Source organism: Hydractinia symbiolongicarpus, chromosome 7, assembly GCF_029227915.1.
Source record: "Hydractinia symbiolongicarpus strain clone_291-10 chromosome 7, HSymV2.1, whole genome shotgun sequence".
Taxonomy (NCBI): Eukaryota; Metazoa; Cnidaria; class Hydrozoa; order Anthoathecata; family Hydractiniidae; genus Hydractinia; species Hydractinia symbiolongicarpus.
In genome coordinates, this window is record NC_079881.1 from 32,425,178 (window position 1) to 32,442,318 (window position 17,141).

General features: G+C 38.2%; 3 protein-coding genes across 3 annotated transcripts; all 3 read right to left on the reverse strand.

The window, feature by feature from the left end:
- Positions 1-1,294: 1,294 nt before the first annotated feature.
- On the reverse strand, positions 1,295-3,443 carry LOC130648657 (piggyBac transposable element-derived protein 1-like). The gene is made up of 2 exons (XM_057454712.1): positions 3,302-3,443; positions 1,295-3,156 (listed from the first exon to the last, which is right to left on the reverse strand). The coding sequence occupies exons 1-2, from the start codon at positions 3,441-3,443 to the stop codon at positions 1,295-1,297; spliced, it is 2,004 nt and encodes a 667-aa protein (XP_057310695.1).
- A 2,834-nt stretch (positions 3,444-6,277) lies between these two features.
- LOC130648658 (uncharacterized protein K02A2.6-like) lies at positions 6,278-6,712 on the reverse strand. Its single transcript, XM_057454713.1, has one exon. The coding sequence runs from the start codon at positions 6,710-6,712 to the stop codon at positions 6,278-6,280; it is 435 nt and encodes a 144-aa protein (XP_057310696.1).
- A 21-nt stretch (positions 6,713-6,733) lies between these two features.
- Positions 6,734-7,219, reverse strand: LOC130648659 (uncharacterized). Its single transcript, XM_057454714.1, has one exon. The coding sequence runs from the start codon at positions 7,217-7,219 to the stop codon at positions 6,734-6,736; it is 486 nt and encodes a 161-aa protein (XP_057310697.1).
- Positions 7,220-17,141: the final 9,922 nt, after the last annotated feature.

Below are 17,141 nucleotides of genomic sequence, written 5' to 3' on the forward strand. Positions count from 1 at the left end.
GCTAACCCGGATAACTCCCACAGTGTTCTTTCTCAGCAATCAACAGAACCTGACCATCTTAGCTCTATGAAATGGAAACAACCTATTGCTTGGCCGAAGTCAATTGACAAAAAATTGTGGAATTCCCTTGATGATGCAGTTTTCCACAATCTTCTAGGCTCTTACCCATTGTCAAAAAAAAGTGGAGCTGTTGGAATCAACAATTTACTACCATGCGTCTCACCTGTTTGGTGTAAGGTCACTTCCCTAGCACAACCTATCAGGTTTGAACATGAGAGCTTTACGCAGCATGAACGAAAAGAACAATCTACTCCGAACTCTTAAGAACACATCTGACCCAGTTGAGAAAAGCAACATGCAAAACCTTTTAGATGATATAATGGCCAAGTTAAGGTTACTTCGGAGAGGTGAGCGGAATAGGAAAAGACGTTGGAAAATCTCGAATGCACGCCGGGCTTTCTCTAAGAACCGTTATCAGGCTGGAAAAAATATTTTAGATCTCAAATGTTCAATAAAACTTGAAGTTACCCAGGACCAAGTGGATTCACACAAACATTCAACCTTGAACGATCCTTCACACCATATACCTCTTTCAGATCTCCCTGGATTGCCTTCACCACCAAATCTAGTCTCAGCTTTCGATTCTTCCAAGCTAAAGTTCAAGGATTTCCAAGCTGTCCTAGATTCCTGTAGAAATACTTCTTCTCCTGGGCTGAACCAAATTCCTTACACAGTATATGAGAATTGTCCTCATATTGCATCGTTTCTGTTTAACATTTTTCAAGCTTGTCTAAAGAAGTCTTTTATTCCTGTGCAATGGAGAATTGCATCAGAAGTTTATATACCTAAAAAGAACACACCTTGTCCATCCAACATAAAGGATTTTCGCCCCATAGCTCTTCTGGATGTTAACCCTATTCGTACCGGGGCTTTTTTGACGTTCAAATCCCAGGGGCGCGCTGATTGAGCGCACCCCCAAGAAAATCTTTCGCATAAAAGCGGTGAACCTGATTTTTTTACAGTAACATTATGTATCTATATTGTACCAAAAAACACCTACTTTGGATGTTTTCAAGCTAAATTACATTCTCACTGCCCCAATCAACATGAGCGGCTGAAAAAAAAGGGCGAAAAATAAGGATTTTTCAAAAAAATGTCCCTAAAGAAGGTTTTTTGACATGAATTAGTTTTTTTACACCAAAACCCTGCTATTAGTATAAAACATGACAAAAATAAACAAAAAGAAGTAAAATAATGTCAGTAAGGTTCATATCATCAGCTGAAACCAGAACGTTCATTTCTTTGAACACGACATACATTTTTGTATCATATGGGCCTGACACGTTGTATTGCCACATGATTGACAAAGTGATTTGACACACGGAATAGATTTTTTCTTTTGGGAATAATTTTCTCCTGCATTCTCAGCCTGACAAACAGTACACCGTTTCCTTGTTTCTGCAAATGCAGGACCAATAGCTCCACGCGGTTCCGGATTACATTGCGCATTACCCAAGACAAGATTTATTTTTTGTTTTGTGATGGACAACATACCATTTTGACTTCTTTTTTGTATGGTTGGTTTCACCAATTCCATGACTAATTGAAAGGCGTATTCAAAAGACTTTTGTTGTAGCGGATCAATACCTTTATTCAGTGAATATATCGTCGAAGAATTTACTCGAGCGGTATCCAACATGTAAGAAAACATAACAAACGTCCACTTTCTTGACTTTGTCTTCGTCGTGTGAAACCCCATCCTCTGATCCACAATATCAGTACCCCCCTTTGTAAAGTCATATAGTTTATATAACCCCAATTTGTGGCAATTATCATCCTTGGTTGTACCTAGGATTGGTTCTAGTGTTGACAACATGAGTACATTTTTCTTTCCGTTTGAAGTTTTCACTACATATGAAGATAAGGACAGCGGCCCATCTTTTTGCCAATACACTTCACTGGACAGTGGCTCTCTTTGTTTGAAATCTTTCATTTCAATTGGAATTCCTTTCCTGTTGATCTGCATTGTACCAACACAAGTGATATCCCTTTCATACAACCAAAGCGCAAGCGGGATTGATGTATATAATCTGTCGAAAGATATATTACGTCCGGCCAGCGAGACAACATTTGATAGTTGTTTTATCATGTATTTTACTATTTCCTCAGTGCCTGGTACATAATAAATTCCTGGATCTCCCTGTGGTTTGCCGCTATATGGAGCTGCAAGGAATGTATACGGATATCGTGCTGCATTTATGGCTTTCAGTAATAAACCGTATTTGGCGGGTTTGTTGGGATTGTACTGTTTGAAACTTATCTGTGTCCTCATTGGATACAGGGTTTCATCAAGTGATAGATAGTCGCCCGGTACAAGGCATGACATGCATTCATAATTGAAAGATTCAAAAACTTCACGCATTGCCGCAAAACGGTCATGTTTCCATCTTTCATCTCTTGTTGTCTCGTCGTCAAAACAAAGGTTTGTACGTATAAAAAAAAACCTATTTCTCGACATAGTGGCGCTGAATATTGGCGGACCATATTGGTTTGAGAATAATCTATGAGCAGATATACAGTTTAGTTTGTATAGTCCTCGATATAGGTACAATCCAATAAATGCATAAATTTCTTCAACAGAGGTTTCTTTCATGTACGAATACCTACTATTTTGCGTCAAGAAATTATCGGGTAGTTTGGACAGAGTGCGTCTAATCTTTCTGTTGGTGCACAACAAAATGTTATTCACAATTTCAGGAGTGAAGTAGAGCTCAAAAGCAGAACGGGGTGATGCAGTTTCACAAGCTTTTGGTTGTGGGCCTTGTCGTCCAGTAATAACATTTGCACGATTATTTCGACCAACATTTCCAGCTTGTGGCTGATTCTGGAAAGTACGAATTATGTCATTTTTCTTCTTATTATCTATTTTGAAAATGCTTTGGATAGACTTTGATTCTGGTGGTATTGGAAAAACGTTATAATTTTCTAAATTTGTAGCGGCAGCAATACTGTTTACTAAGCGATATTTCGTAAGTCGACGTCTCCTCAAATGGTTTGCTCCGGCTTCCTCTTCACTTTCTGACGCATCATTGTCAGCATCACCTACACGGTCATCGTTATCATGTTGATGATCCTCTTCTTCAACTATTTCTTTATCTATGAGACAAACAAAAATACTAAAAATAAATTATCACACATTTTGAAACATATTTTGCTTCTCGCAACCAATGCGCCATATATATACGCGAAGTTAGACAGAGAGATTATATATATGTATATATAATATAGCTATATATATTACCAATTTCACCGCACAATTCTTCCAAATCATCTTCATCATCAAGTTCTTCATCCATAGCTTCGTCTACGTTATCTTCTTCAATAAATCTAAATATATTTTGAATGGCTTCCTCAGATGAAATTCTAGCCTTTTTCGGTCCCATTTTGTAATTTTTTTATTAGACTAATAATATATAAAGGGGTAATTTATGTCACAAACGCAATAATTATATTTTTTATTATATATAAGCCCTCTTTGCTATACCATCTATCCTATTTATCTAATTAACATCAATAAGACTGAAAATATAACACAATTCGAAATATTTCATTTTTCGCTTTTGCGCCTTTTTTGACATTGGCCCCATAATGGCCGCAAAACATAAATTTTTCAGAAAAAAAATTTGCCGGTCTTAACCGCCCTAAAAAAATATTAAAAGTCTGCGAAGCTCATGCGGGTCGCTTAATTTTTCATGAAAAGCCGCATAAAAATGTGAAAGGGTGCGCTCATTCAGCGCACTCCCGGTACAAATAGGGTTAAAGGAAAGCTCTTTTTTAGTTTGATTTCCAGGCGGTTAGAATCGCATATTATAAAGAAAAACATTTTCATTAATACTTCCATTCAAAAAGGTTGTATGGAAGAAGTTCCGGGTTGCTGGGAACAAATGTCTATTGTTTGGTCCACACTTAAGAATGCGAAGGCACAACATTCTTCACTTTCAGCCATATGGCTTGATATTGCTAATGCGTACCCTTCAGTTCCGCACAAGCTGATTTTTATGTCTCTCAGACGCTATGGTGTACCAGAATCATGGATGAGGCTCGTACAGCTATACTACGACAGCCTGTGGAGTAAGTCTTTTTCGGCTTCTGCTCCATCCAGTTGGCATCAACACTGTAGGGGAGTTTTTATCGGCTGTACACTTCCCATTATACTATTTCTTGCAGTTATAAACGTTATTTTTGAGTATGTGTGTGTTACCCCCAGCCTTATTAATACTGAAGGTAATAAAACAAAATCCCAGACCAACCCCCAATAAAAGCTTTTATGGATAATATGTTCTTAATGTCCACGTCAATTCCAAGTACTCAAAATTTATTAAACAGGTGTACAACAGCTCTTGATTGAGTAGGCATGTCGTTTAGGCCTTCTAAATCGCGCAGCATTGTTATTGATAAGGGAAAAGTCGTCCAAAGTTCACCGTTTACAGTTGGCAGCGAAGATATTCCATCCATTCATTCTAATCCAATTAGGTTTTTAGGCAGAACAATAAACTCATCCTTGTCTGATTCTGCTGCAATACAAGTATTTCTAAATGATGCCGAAGATAAACTTATAGCTATAGACAGGTCTCTTCATAAAGGGGTCCATAAGGTTTGGTTTTTACACCATCTGTTAATTCCCAGAATCCGCTGGCCAAGTTTCTCTATCTACTATCACAAAACTAGAGCAAAGATTTTCTGTTTTCATTAGGAAATGGTTAAAACTACATCATTCAATTTCTAACATTTCCTTATATTGCTCGACATCGCCTTGTCCTCTTCCCCTGAAAAGTCTTGCATCTGTTCTCAAATCTGCCAAAATCAGTGGACATCTGTTACTAAGAGATTCTGTCGACCCTTGTGTGTCTAAGTGCGTACCAGATTTAAAAGCTGGAAATTGGAAAGTTAGTGAGGCAGTTCTTTCGGCGGATAGTCAGTTCAATTTCCAAAGGGTCTTAGCCTTGCATCAGACTGGGGGAGCTGGCTTAGGGCTCTTAGACCACAAAAATATACCACCAAAGGGCACTTATGCTTACCGAAAGCTTGTTTCCAATATCATTGAAGAAAATGAAGAAGATATTTACCATGTCGGAGCTGTACAGTTGATGTGACCAGTACTTGGAAGTCAGGAGACAGAGAATCAGACAAGGACTACGCGTTGTAGTTAAACACAAGAGCTTATATTTACGTAAGTATCAGAGCTCGACCATACACCTCGGTAGTCCGTCTCCAAGGGTCTCTGGGTCTCGCCCACCTATGTACATATATCATAACATCTCTCCCCACCTATCCTTATAATAAAATAAAAGTAAAATAAAAAACTAAACCGTAAATAAAAATATAACTAGTATCTGCCCCGTGGCCTCTTCGTTGTAGCATAGTTCGAATTGTTCTATACTGTCTCAAACGGCGAAGTTTTTCCATACCGTTTATGAAGTCACGTAATCGTTCAAGTATTTTGGGGTTCTTCTTTTACGTACGGGAATGTCCTCCGACTCTTCATCGGAGCTCCCCTTGTATGGAATTCTGTCGCTTTCTTCGTCTTCAGTGTCGTCATCGTCTGCCGACTCACCAGCGTCCTCTGTTGCTGGAGTGGGAGTGTCCCGTCTGAACTCATCCTGGACGGCATCATCGTCACGAACCGCTGGAGTAGGGTCTGTGCGATCCTCCTCGTCCTTGTCTGCTGTCCGTTCTCGCCATCGGCGGAATGATAGCCCGTCATCGTCACTGTCGGACTCGAGAGCTTGTGTACGCGAGGTGTGGTTGAAGATCGGGAAACGGTTGACGACCTTCTTGAACTTCGTAGCTGCTCTGGTAATCTTCTTCCCGTTGTCAGCTTGAGCGGTGATGGTGTAACCCTTTCTCTCCACGACTGTCAAGGGCTCTGGGTTGAACTGGGGTTTCACGGTGGTCTTTCGTTGAGGGCGAAGCACCTTGTCCCCAACTTGCAGGTCCACAACTTTGGCGTTTCTGCGTGCATCGTGGTACGTGGCGGTGGCTTCCTTGTATCTTCGTTCCCGTTCAGTGACATCGGGGTCTCTCTCGTCGAGTTTGAAGTGAGGAATGGTAGTCGATATCTTCCTTTGGAACAACAGTTCTGCAGGTGACTTCCCTGTGGCACTGTGCGGTGTTGCCCGATAGGATAAGAGGTACTTGTAGACGGCTTCCTTTGGGTCTTCCTGTTCCATATATGCGGTGTGGGCTACTTTCTGCAGCATACGCATAAAATTTTCTGCTAGACCATTCGAGCTTGGCTGTTCTGGTGTGACGGGTTGATGCTTGAATCCCCTTTTTTAGCGTAATTTCGGAACGCATTAGAATTAAAAGAGGGACCATTATCCGATTTTAATTTTTCTGGAATGCCATGAGTTGACAAAATTCGGTCAAGTTGTGGAATTACTGTGTCTGCTCCCGTCGAGTCGAGAATCGCCACCTCAGGAAAACGCGAATACTCGTCGATGACCAACAAGAAGTAGAAGTCCGCTGCAATCGGTCCTTTAAAGTCTGATGCCACATGTCTCCACGGTCCTTGTGGAAGTTCGGTCGGTAGCAAGGGTTGGTGTTTGGTCTGCGGGGTGGCTGCTAGGCAGGAGTGGCAAGATTGGGCATAATTCTCCACTAGGGTGTCCATACGGGGAAACCAAACCCTGGAGCGTAAATATTGCTTCATTTTGGTCGATCCTTGGTGCCCTTAGTGGGCTAGTTCGATCACTGTTGGTTGAAGGCTTTGTGGCAGCACTATCCTAGTTCCACGTAGGACGACTTGATTTGCTACACTCAATTCTCCAAAGACAGCTCGATAAGCCGCTAGGTCCTTGGCAGTCTCTGGGATGTATCCGGTCTTCAGGATGCAATACTTGAGTCTCGAGAGCGTTGTGTCTTCATTAGTGGCTTTCTGTATAATGTGTTCCGTCAGCGCATCCGGAACATTGTTGCTGACGATTGCGTTCACGAACTGTGTCTCCTCGATTCCTTCTTCTTCGTCTGCGTGCGTCATCTGCAGGGGGTGTCGACTGTTGAAGTCCGCGGGGTTGGATGTGCCTTTCTCGTACTTTACTGTAAAACGGTACGCCTGAAGTTTCAGCCGGTGGCGCTCTACTCGTGCTGGACCTTGTCGCTTCGGGTTGTTGTACAATGTGACCACGGGTTTGTGGTCCGTGATCACGTCGAAGTTCATGCCATACAGGTACATGTGATTGGTTTTGATGCCGTGATGTCTTCTGTGTCGAAAACCATACGTGCTCTTTTCACGTATTTGTTGAAAGAGTCAAGGGTGGCGCCCGCGTCGTTGGTTTTCTTAAAGGGCGGCATCGCAGCGTACACGCCCTTTGCGCCCGCCATTCTGCAAATTACTCTGGCGCGCGGGTTGTCGATTTGTTGGGCAATCGAGGCAAATGTTCGGAAAACGTTGTCGTGGCTGGATGTCTTCGTCGAGACTTGGCTGCTCCTTTTCAGAGTTTTACTGCTGCAAGAACTGGAATTGCTAGTCAAATTCGTCGCCAAATGATGTGACCAGTACTTGGAAGTCAGGAGACAGAGAATCAGACAAGGACTACGCGTTGTAGTTAAACACAAGAGCTTATATTTACGTAAGTATCAGAGCTCGACCATACACCTCGGTAGTCCGTCTCCAAGTGTCTCTGGGTCTCGCCCACCTATGTACATATATCATAACAACAGTTGCATTTGCAAGGCAATTTGACGAAATGGTGCTCTTATGTGAAAAATGATTTATCTTGGAGAACAATTTTTTCACTGCCACAATGTCTAACTTCCTTTTGCATAGGGGCAACCTACGACACCCTTCCCTCTCCAACCAATCTTGTGAGATGGGGAATTGAGAAAGACAAAAGTTCCATTCTGTGCAAGAAACAATCCTCAATTGTCTCTCACATATTGGGTGCCTGTAGAGTTTTGATTAAGGCAATAAAAGAGTTTTTGGTATCATATGAACCTCTTAAGCTTTCCAAGTGCAACAAAATTAATTTCATTCCGGCCGGTCAATCACCATCTAAGAAGAGGCATACAAAGTGTCCAGGCCTTTTTCACCTTGCTTCCGATTGGAAAATACTGTCAGATATAGATTCCGTTTTAGTTGTTCCACCATACATTGCAATAACACAACTACGCCCAGACGTGTTAATAATATCCAGTTCTTCCAAAACTGTAATTATGTTAGAACTGACTTGTCCATGTGAAGAGAACACGGAATATTGGCACAAACGAAAGCTTAACAAATATTCTTCACTTTGTTATGCTATGAAAAACAATGGATGGATCGTGCATTTCTTTGCCATTGAGGTGGGTGCAAGGGGTTTCTGTTCAGAATCAGTAAGGACCTGTTTTCGTCGCCTTGGTTTCCCTAACAAGCCTTTACGTTCCCTATTAAAATCCCTAACTTTTACCTCCATGAGTGCTTCTTTTTACATCTGGATGTCTCGAAATTCTACCACTTGGGTTGAGTCTGAAAAGGCCCCAATCATTCCTGAAGTTTCTTCTGTTACAAATATGGAATGTAAGAAATTAAAAAACCCTGAAAAATCTTCCGCAAATCACACAAAATCTTGTAAAATCAAAAAACCCGAAAAACTTGCTACAAGGTCTTCCAAAACAACAGTCGCATTGCCATCTAACCCTGGTTATAGGAATAGCGGTCTAAAAAGCTTGGGAAACACATGTTATGCGAACTCCATCTTACAATGTTTTTATAACCTTCCAAAAGTTAAAGAAGCCATTTCTGTCAGCAAAACAACCTCAAAGTTAGGCGAAGCATTTGTAGGTGTTCTTCAAAGTTTGGCTGTTTCTAGAAGTCCAGTTGATCCCTCCCATTTTTTGCCTGCTGTGAAACATCATATCTCATCTGCGAAGGGAAGTGCATTTAATATCTTTGCTAAGCACGACGTCCCCGAGGTTCTTGAATATCTCCTACCTGGTCTGTCATTAGACTTTCCATTTCTTGGAAGTCTTTTTAGTATTGGCATCAAGACATCAACCACTTGAAATTCATGTCATATTACCAGCTCCTCAGAAGTTATAGCACCATGCATCCAACTTTCTCTGCACCCTACGAATCGTCCTTAGATAATTTCTTCGAAAGCGAGGAGTTGTCAAACACCAATGCCTACTTCTGCCATGTTTGCAACGCTCATCAAACTGCTCTAGTTGAAAATCAAGTAGTGTCGTGCGGTTCCCATCTCATTTTACAGCTAAACGTTTTGCCAGTGTCAACGGCCTTGTGTCAAAAATTGCCCCTCGTATTACTGCTTACCCTGGTACCCTTTCCATACATTGCGGCAACTTAAATAATGGTCACTACACAACCATAGCCTTCGACCAAATGGTGCACAGGTGGATACCATGCAACGATAGAGCAGTAATTTTCTGTGATGACCGCCTTATTAACAGTCATGAGTCATATGTTTTCTTTTTAGAGGAGCTGAGATAAGAATATTTTAACCGGAATGAGTCAGCAAGGGGGCTTGACTACACTCAGTCTTGTCTTTGGAGAGTGACGACTCCACTTATTACCCCAGTCAAAAATAAAACAAAATCAAATAAAAATTAAGTTAGCAAGAGGGTTTGAACATACTAGGTCTTGTCTTCGGAGAGCGGCGACTCCACTTATTACCCCAGTTAAAAAAAAAGTAAATAAATAAAAAATAAAAAAATATTAGCAGGGGGGGTTAATCACACATGATCTTGTCTTTGGAGAGTAACGACTCCATTTATTACCTGAGTTAAAAACAAAGAATAGCGCAGTTGAACAGAAAGTGGTCAAAGTTAATTTTAGGAATATAGGGATGTCTAGTTACTGCTGATGACCGTTCGCGGACCTCTTCGAGGTGACCCAGCTAGACATCCAGGGTACTTAGGTTCAGAAATATGGGTCGAAACCTACCTGCGCTTGGTTAAAGTTCTGTTCATCTTTTCAAATGTGTTGTGTCCTTTTTATTTTATTTTTTATATTTTTTTAATTAATTCCTTGTAAAAAGGGAGAATTGTGCTTTTATAGTCATGTTCCCTAAAGGAGTACAACCTCTAGCTTGTTTCCAAAGACCTAACACGTTGAGTTCATCATTGCTGTGGCTTGCCACCTCTTTGTAAATTATTTTTTCTTCACACCATATGGACGAGCCGGAAACGGAATCGGGTGAGTCACTGACAGAACAAAATTAATTTTATCTGGTACAAATGTGGTGTTTGCATCAAAATGGGTACTTATAAGGAGTGTAAATGCTGTAGAGGAATGAATACAACCGTGTTATGGGAATTAGGCGGTAAATAAATTCAGTTAGTGATTAGGGTCTTATTGTGACTTATTTTGTGAAATAATTTTTATTTTTACTATCTGAAATAAACGGTGCATAACGGAGCACGATCGTTTTCTTTTTATCGTCCTAACGAAATAAACGGCATTAGTGGGAATGTACTACAGGGAAAATCGGTCTTCCTTCTTCGGGAGACGATTAATAGTAATTATACTTTGACATTTGCTTTTTCTTTTGCTACATAACCGTCGTGGCAGATCTGTGCGACGTGTGATTCCAGCTTGTGTTGTCAAGCGAATAAAAGAAGAATTTCCTTCTCTAGACGGTATATACCACGGATACAAAGACGGAGATTACGTAAATAAAATGAATCTCACATTGGTGCACGAAATTAATACCGACGGCGAATAGGAATATTTTTACAAATGAACTACAACATACAACTTACAAGCTTTTTTACAAGAATACTAAATTCTAGGCTGGTCATCATTCTTTTTTAATAGACACAATAGATCTATTTTTAACCTGAAATCCAACTCTAATAATTTTATAAAACATATTACTATAACAAATGTGTACGTGCATAACTATAATTTACATTTGCGAATACTTTAAGGAACGTTCTATAGTTTCACTTCTCTCAGGCCGTTCTGTTGGTGCTAAGAATTCCTTTTATTTTCTACTTTCCGTAGCCATTTTGTCCTCTACTACATTTTTGTCAAAGCTCGTTAATACGATGCAACAGCGATGTTCCGTAAAAATTCATAACATTTGTACTTTTTCACTTTTTCTGCAACAAATCTTTTCGAGTAGTGCGAAAAAGAAGTTTTATAACAAGGGAGGTATTGACCTTCCTTAGTTTTTTTCTTGGCCTAAAAGTAAAAGGAGGTATTAATAACTTTTTATAGAACTGAGCAGAAAGACGAAAATAGAAATGAAAGTACACACTTGATCGCGATTTATGTTGTTGTTGTGATCAAGTGTTACTAACTGCCAGCAAGTTGGGTATTTGTAATAACGGATTTCAACGTTTGCATACTTTTATCTGTCGCATCAGCTTGCATCGAGATATTACTCTCAATAACTCCTGATATATTTCCACATTTTCTAATTCACAACCGTTGACAGTATGTGATCTACTCGATAAAAGTTCGCGAACAACCTGAAACAGTGGTTTCGCGACTCATGACAAAAAAGCTATGTGGTTAGTATAAAACTATTACATACCTTCTTTCTTTCCAGTTTAACACGCGTAGGTGGCGTTTCTTCGTTTTTTTTATCTTTGTATTACATGGGCATTTAGCCTTCAACTAATTTTTAGGGAATCTTTTTTTTACACCTAAAATCTGATATATTATGCAAATACAAGGATTACTCTTCGCAGTCGTACAATCTACGCATTTGCTATTGTGTTGTCTTTTGGGGGATATTAAAAAAGATTAGGTGGGGTGTCTTCTTCTTGGATGGAGTTGTCACTCACAACCCCAAACCGAGCAATTTATTTTAAGTTTTCGACTTTTTCTTAAAACAAGTTGATGTGGTAAAAGGAAGAGTGGTGCTTTTTTCCTAGATTAACCGACGTGTCTGCTCGTTTGCAGCGGGGGAGAAATAATTTTTTTAATTAGTTTAGTTTGGCAGTTTTTTAATTAAAATTTCTTCACTTTCCGTGTGACAATCTGGTCTGTGTTAAATCCCGTGATGACGACACAAGATATATCGCATTTGCTTTTTCGTTTCAAAACACTCAGAAATGGCGGACGCGAAGCCTATGGTTATGTGGAAGTGTGGTATTTTTTAATTCCTTATATCTTTCAAAAACAACATTTTTAGTAAAAAGGAATGTTGTTTTCTTTATTAACTATATTATACTTACCTATTAACCACAGCTTGTATTTGCTCGGGAGGTAACCTTTAAAGGGATAGTGATAATTAAATAGCTTTAATCTGACTCTAACTCAACACATCTTGCATTGCTTTACCATCTGCGAAGAGTTTATCCTCTACAAATTCATTCAAGAGAATCATCAGACTGGACTCATTATTACATCTTATTTCACTAAATATGTCAGTAAATGTATATATTGAGCGCGAAAATATTTTACAGTGATCAGGATTCATGTTGAGGTATTATCTTATTAAGAGGTCATTTGAAAAGTTATACTGTTGCAGCTCGTCACAAATGCCAGGGTGTTTTCTTGTTAGCAGTTGCAGGAGGTAGCTCATACATGTAATCACAGTCCAGAGAATTGTGCTTTTAGAGGCATTTCCAAAGAACTAACAGGTTGAGCTCATCATTGCGGTGGCTAGCCACCTCTTTGTAAATTATTATCTTTTTACTTGCGCACCCATCTAACTGGTTACGTAATCCCCGATGCGTGCGCAGAAATAGAAGTAAAAATGTTAACAAACTAAGCGAAAAAGTTACCTCTATTTCTGTGTGTGCAGGAAAAACACGGCACTATGATTGAGTGTATTGGAGGTGAGGGTGAATATAGTGGTGTATGTCCTGTCCCAAGGGCAGTATAGAGAGGATTTGTAGAAACAGGTATAACACGTTTGGACAATAGCGAAGTCCCAATGAAAGAGGGCTTTGTCTTGTTGATACAGACATTACATCTCTCCCTATTTATAGTGAAAATAAACAGGTTCAAATACGGAATAAATACCCATGTATATATTACATCGGAACCTTTAAATGGTATTTGTGGCGCCGTAGATTTGTGGTTATAGCTCTCGTATTTTGTGCGGGAGACCGGGGTTCGATTCTTCTTGACATCTCTTTCAACAGCAAATCTCTAATCGCGACCATAAACCATTCAGGTACCATATGGAAAATCTTTTTTTGAAATGGCGTTTCGCGTCCACAGTGGACGTTTTTGTACAGGATGTCGTATGTAAGAACTGGGCAACATTCAGTCGTAATCTCTCGAATATCCGCTCTATGTCACCCTTATTTCTTCCCTTAAATCAGTTTTTTTTTTTGTATATGCACTGCTGACGCCAGAAAAACATCTAAAGCAACCTATTTTTCATTGGCCTTTTGTCTAAGTGGATTTTTCCACAGGCCTTATCAACTAGTTATTAACATTAACTGCGTTATACATAAATTAAGTTGTTATCTCACATATTTAAAATACTAGATGTTTTCTTTTTTTTTAGTCCATCAAATCAAATTCTTTTATGTTATTGTCCGCATTTCACTGTGATCTTGATCTTTGAATGCATCTCCATGTTGATCTTATGAGTGAAATGCTTCGTATTTCTGCAATCATATCAGCTAACCGCTTGTAGAAGGCTTTGCATTCTTTTGCCATTGCACCATTCGCAGCGAACACCAGTGGTGCGATCGTACCATTCTTGATTTGCAACACCCGTTCGTTATACTGTTGCTTCTCTTTCTTTCATCTGAAAGCACTTCCTAATTGAGAATTTGTTTATTTTGTTTAGTTAAAAATACACAAAGACTTCACAACCTTATCATACTATACCTTCCCCTTTGAACTTTTATCGAACCAGTGAAACAGATCAACCAGAAAATCCTCAACGTCGAATCCGCGCTCTTTTGTGAATAAATCGGAATTTTTCCTTAGATTTACTGCAAGATTATCTAATCCGATACTAATGTACTTATCCCAACTTATGTCAGATGATGTAAAAATGGTGTCGATATTGACGAAATTTGCTTCCGCTGTTACTAAATTAAATTTCATATTAAAAATTAATTGAACTAAAAAAATCTTATTGACAAGAGTTTCTAACAATGCTTTTAACCTTCTTTTACATGTTTCCATATCCAGAAATTGAGAAGGAACTTTTCCCTTGTCTCAAAAACTTGTACTAATAACGGGTGCATTTTTAGAGTCTTTCATCGTTGGGGCCATCCGAAGCAATAGCGTATTGACCTGATTCCATCTTACTGACCAGCAAGTGTAATAAAAACATATATGTAGATCTTGAATTTATTCGTTTTTCATACTTGTAGTGTTTGTTTTGATGACGCGTATGACTAAGCAATTCTAAATTATAATATGTACGTATACTTGTACTATGTATTATACTTGTGCCCATGAAAAGACCATTTGGGATTAAAAAAATGTTGTGCTTACTTAAAAGATGGCTTCAACGCCCCATTTATCATACTTATAGTCTTGTTCTTGATATTCTTCTATTATAGAAGCTGTTACTAATCGAGAATAAAAGTTAAGTAATTTCAAAAACTCCTGTCATGACAAAAATTAAAAACATCATAAAGACAATGTTGTAGACCTCCTCAAACAACTTGTGGAAAAGGAAAGGCATACATCTATACTGCTAGATAATACTTATTCTGGATTGGCTAAATTCTCTAATCAAAACATGTTGTTGGAAGTAGTTAAAAAACACCCATTTTTTGCGGAAATACAGCTAACTTATTCACAAACCTCTTGGAGAAAAATAACGGTATTTAGATACTGTGCTAGAAACAGTAGTTGATAGTTTTATGCAGAGAGGTAGGGTGCAATTTCTAACAGATTATGTTCACAATTATAGTTTGTGTAGCATATCCTTAACAGTTTTGGTGTTGCAAATAAAGAATGAAGCAGATGGTAATCGTAAAATAAATATAGCTATCTAGAATATATACACAATCTGCTTAACTAAAATACTAATGGTCCAACCTTACCAATAAAAAAATGATTTCAACAATATAAAATAACAAATAAAAACTATATTATTTATGTATACTTCAAATATTTTAATGCAATAAATCACGTTCATAAGTTATTAAATGAAAATTGTTGGAAATATTTTCGATTACATATTGTGTCTTATTAAACTCGAATGTTAATAAATAAGAGTCTCTTCCTCTTTAACATTAATCATTTCTAACTCTAAGCGAATTGATTAATGATGAACAGGAGAAAAATCTTCATTTGTTACAACAATTGTCTGTGTTTCGAATTTGAAACTGAAGTATTTGAGGAATTACCTTTTGAGACAGTCTCTTGACAATGTTTTTTAATGAATCTTCCATTTTTAAATTTTGTTTACTGATGTCAAAGTTGTACAGTATGACATTTGATTGTGCACCATTTCTCCTTGCCCGTCCAATTTCTTGTATGTAACTTTCCAGTTTTGATGGGGGAGAAATATGAATAATGTTAGTGAACTGAGGTACATTAATACCAATACCAAAAGCAGTGGTGGAAAATACTACTCTTCTTCAAGACTTCGGGATTTTAGTTCTTTGTAAATATCTTCCTTCATACACGAATTGTTTGATGCATGAAGTTAAGCATATCATTTAGCTCTTATAATTATCTCATTTTCACGGAAAGAATTTTCAATGGCCGTGTTAAAAAAGTTTATATGCAAATCCACAATATTTTAAACCCGTATATATATTTGTGATAGGGTAATCTTGTCTTGTTCCGTTTAATTTTGTTGCTATTGGTAACAGAATTTGTTCACATCCTTTTACACCATACTTGTTTTGAAGTCGTTTTTTACACTTAAAAACACATTTCTACGATGTGGAGAAGCTGTTACAATTTTCTAGTTCTGTGGAGATTACAATTTTGGAAATCATTTAACTTCCAGCAGTTGTGGTTAATGCAAAGCTTTTTCTAAATTCCAGTCCCCTAAAATAATAATAAAACGTGATATACCTATGTCAAAATCAAATCGTCACAACAAAATAGGCAAACAATGTTATTTGGGAAAATTAAGGAATACATTAATGTGATTTTTTACCTTGGCTTTTCTCTTTGTTAAAACATTTGTTTTTGGGGATTCTAAAACAAAATACAATGAATATGCGTAGACAGAAAGAAAGAAAAAATACATGCCAAACGTAATCCTAACAAATTTAATATAACGAGTTATAAAAAAATTTTATTGCTTTGTAAAAACGTTACAGATGTGAAGACATTTAGATTCTAAGAAGAAAATGCTACAACAAGATACTGTTTTCATCCGGTGTAGGTATCTGCTCGACTTCTTCTTCAGATGATGAACATTAATGTTCGGAATCACTCTCTGGCATGCTATAATCTTTGATTTTTGCTAACTAAAAAGAACAGTGGGATGAATAATTTAATACTTGTTCATATAAACATGCCAATTAAAACCATTACAAGATATATCATTACAGCTAGCTGTTTTGTCACCTCATCATCAATTGTTAGCATTATAAGAACATAAAAACATCACACAGATTAACTAAATGAGGAATATACAAACACCGTTTTTAAGTGCTCTATACGCTTCTTTATTGCGATCTGCTCCACTAACTTTGCAATAATGACGGGCTGCAGAAGGCTTTAAGTTGCAAAAACTTATCACTATCCACAGCACCACAGTAGGCATCAAAACGAAGACAAGTAAGTCTTCCTTCTCCTCGCAGTCTACATATTTACTTTTTACACATTTTGCAATGCTGATATGCTCATCTCGCAAACTTCCACTTTCACACTCAATATTATGAGCACCCAATTGATGACGCATCAAACGAATCCCACCAATCAATATCTTTTCTTTCTTGAATACGGACAGCCTGTAATTTTTCATTTGGCCAATTGAAACTTTAAACCAAGGAAGGTCAGATTTTCAGTTGTTCTCAAGACTGATTTTGTTGGATATACTGTAAACTGTAATCCCTAGTTAAGCAAGAGCATTTATATTTTCCTGGCACACTGCATGTGATTCCCCCAACAGAAAGGAATCGTCTTTATATACCACAGATAGGTATCCAATAAATCTCAGGAGATGAAATGGTACTTTGAGTATCTTTGTAAAATTTCTCACAGCTGGATCAGAAACCAAAAGGCATAGCAGTACATTTATATCATT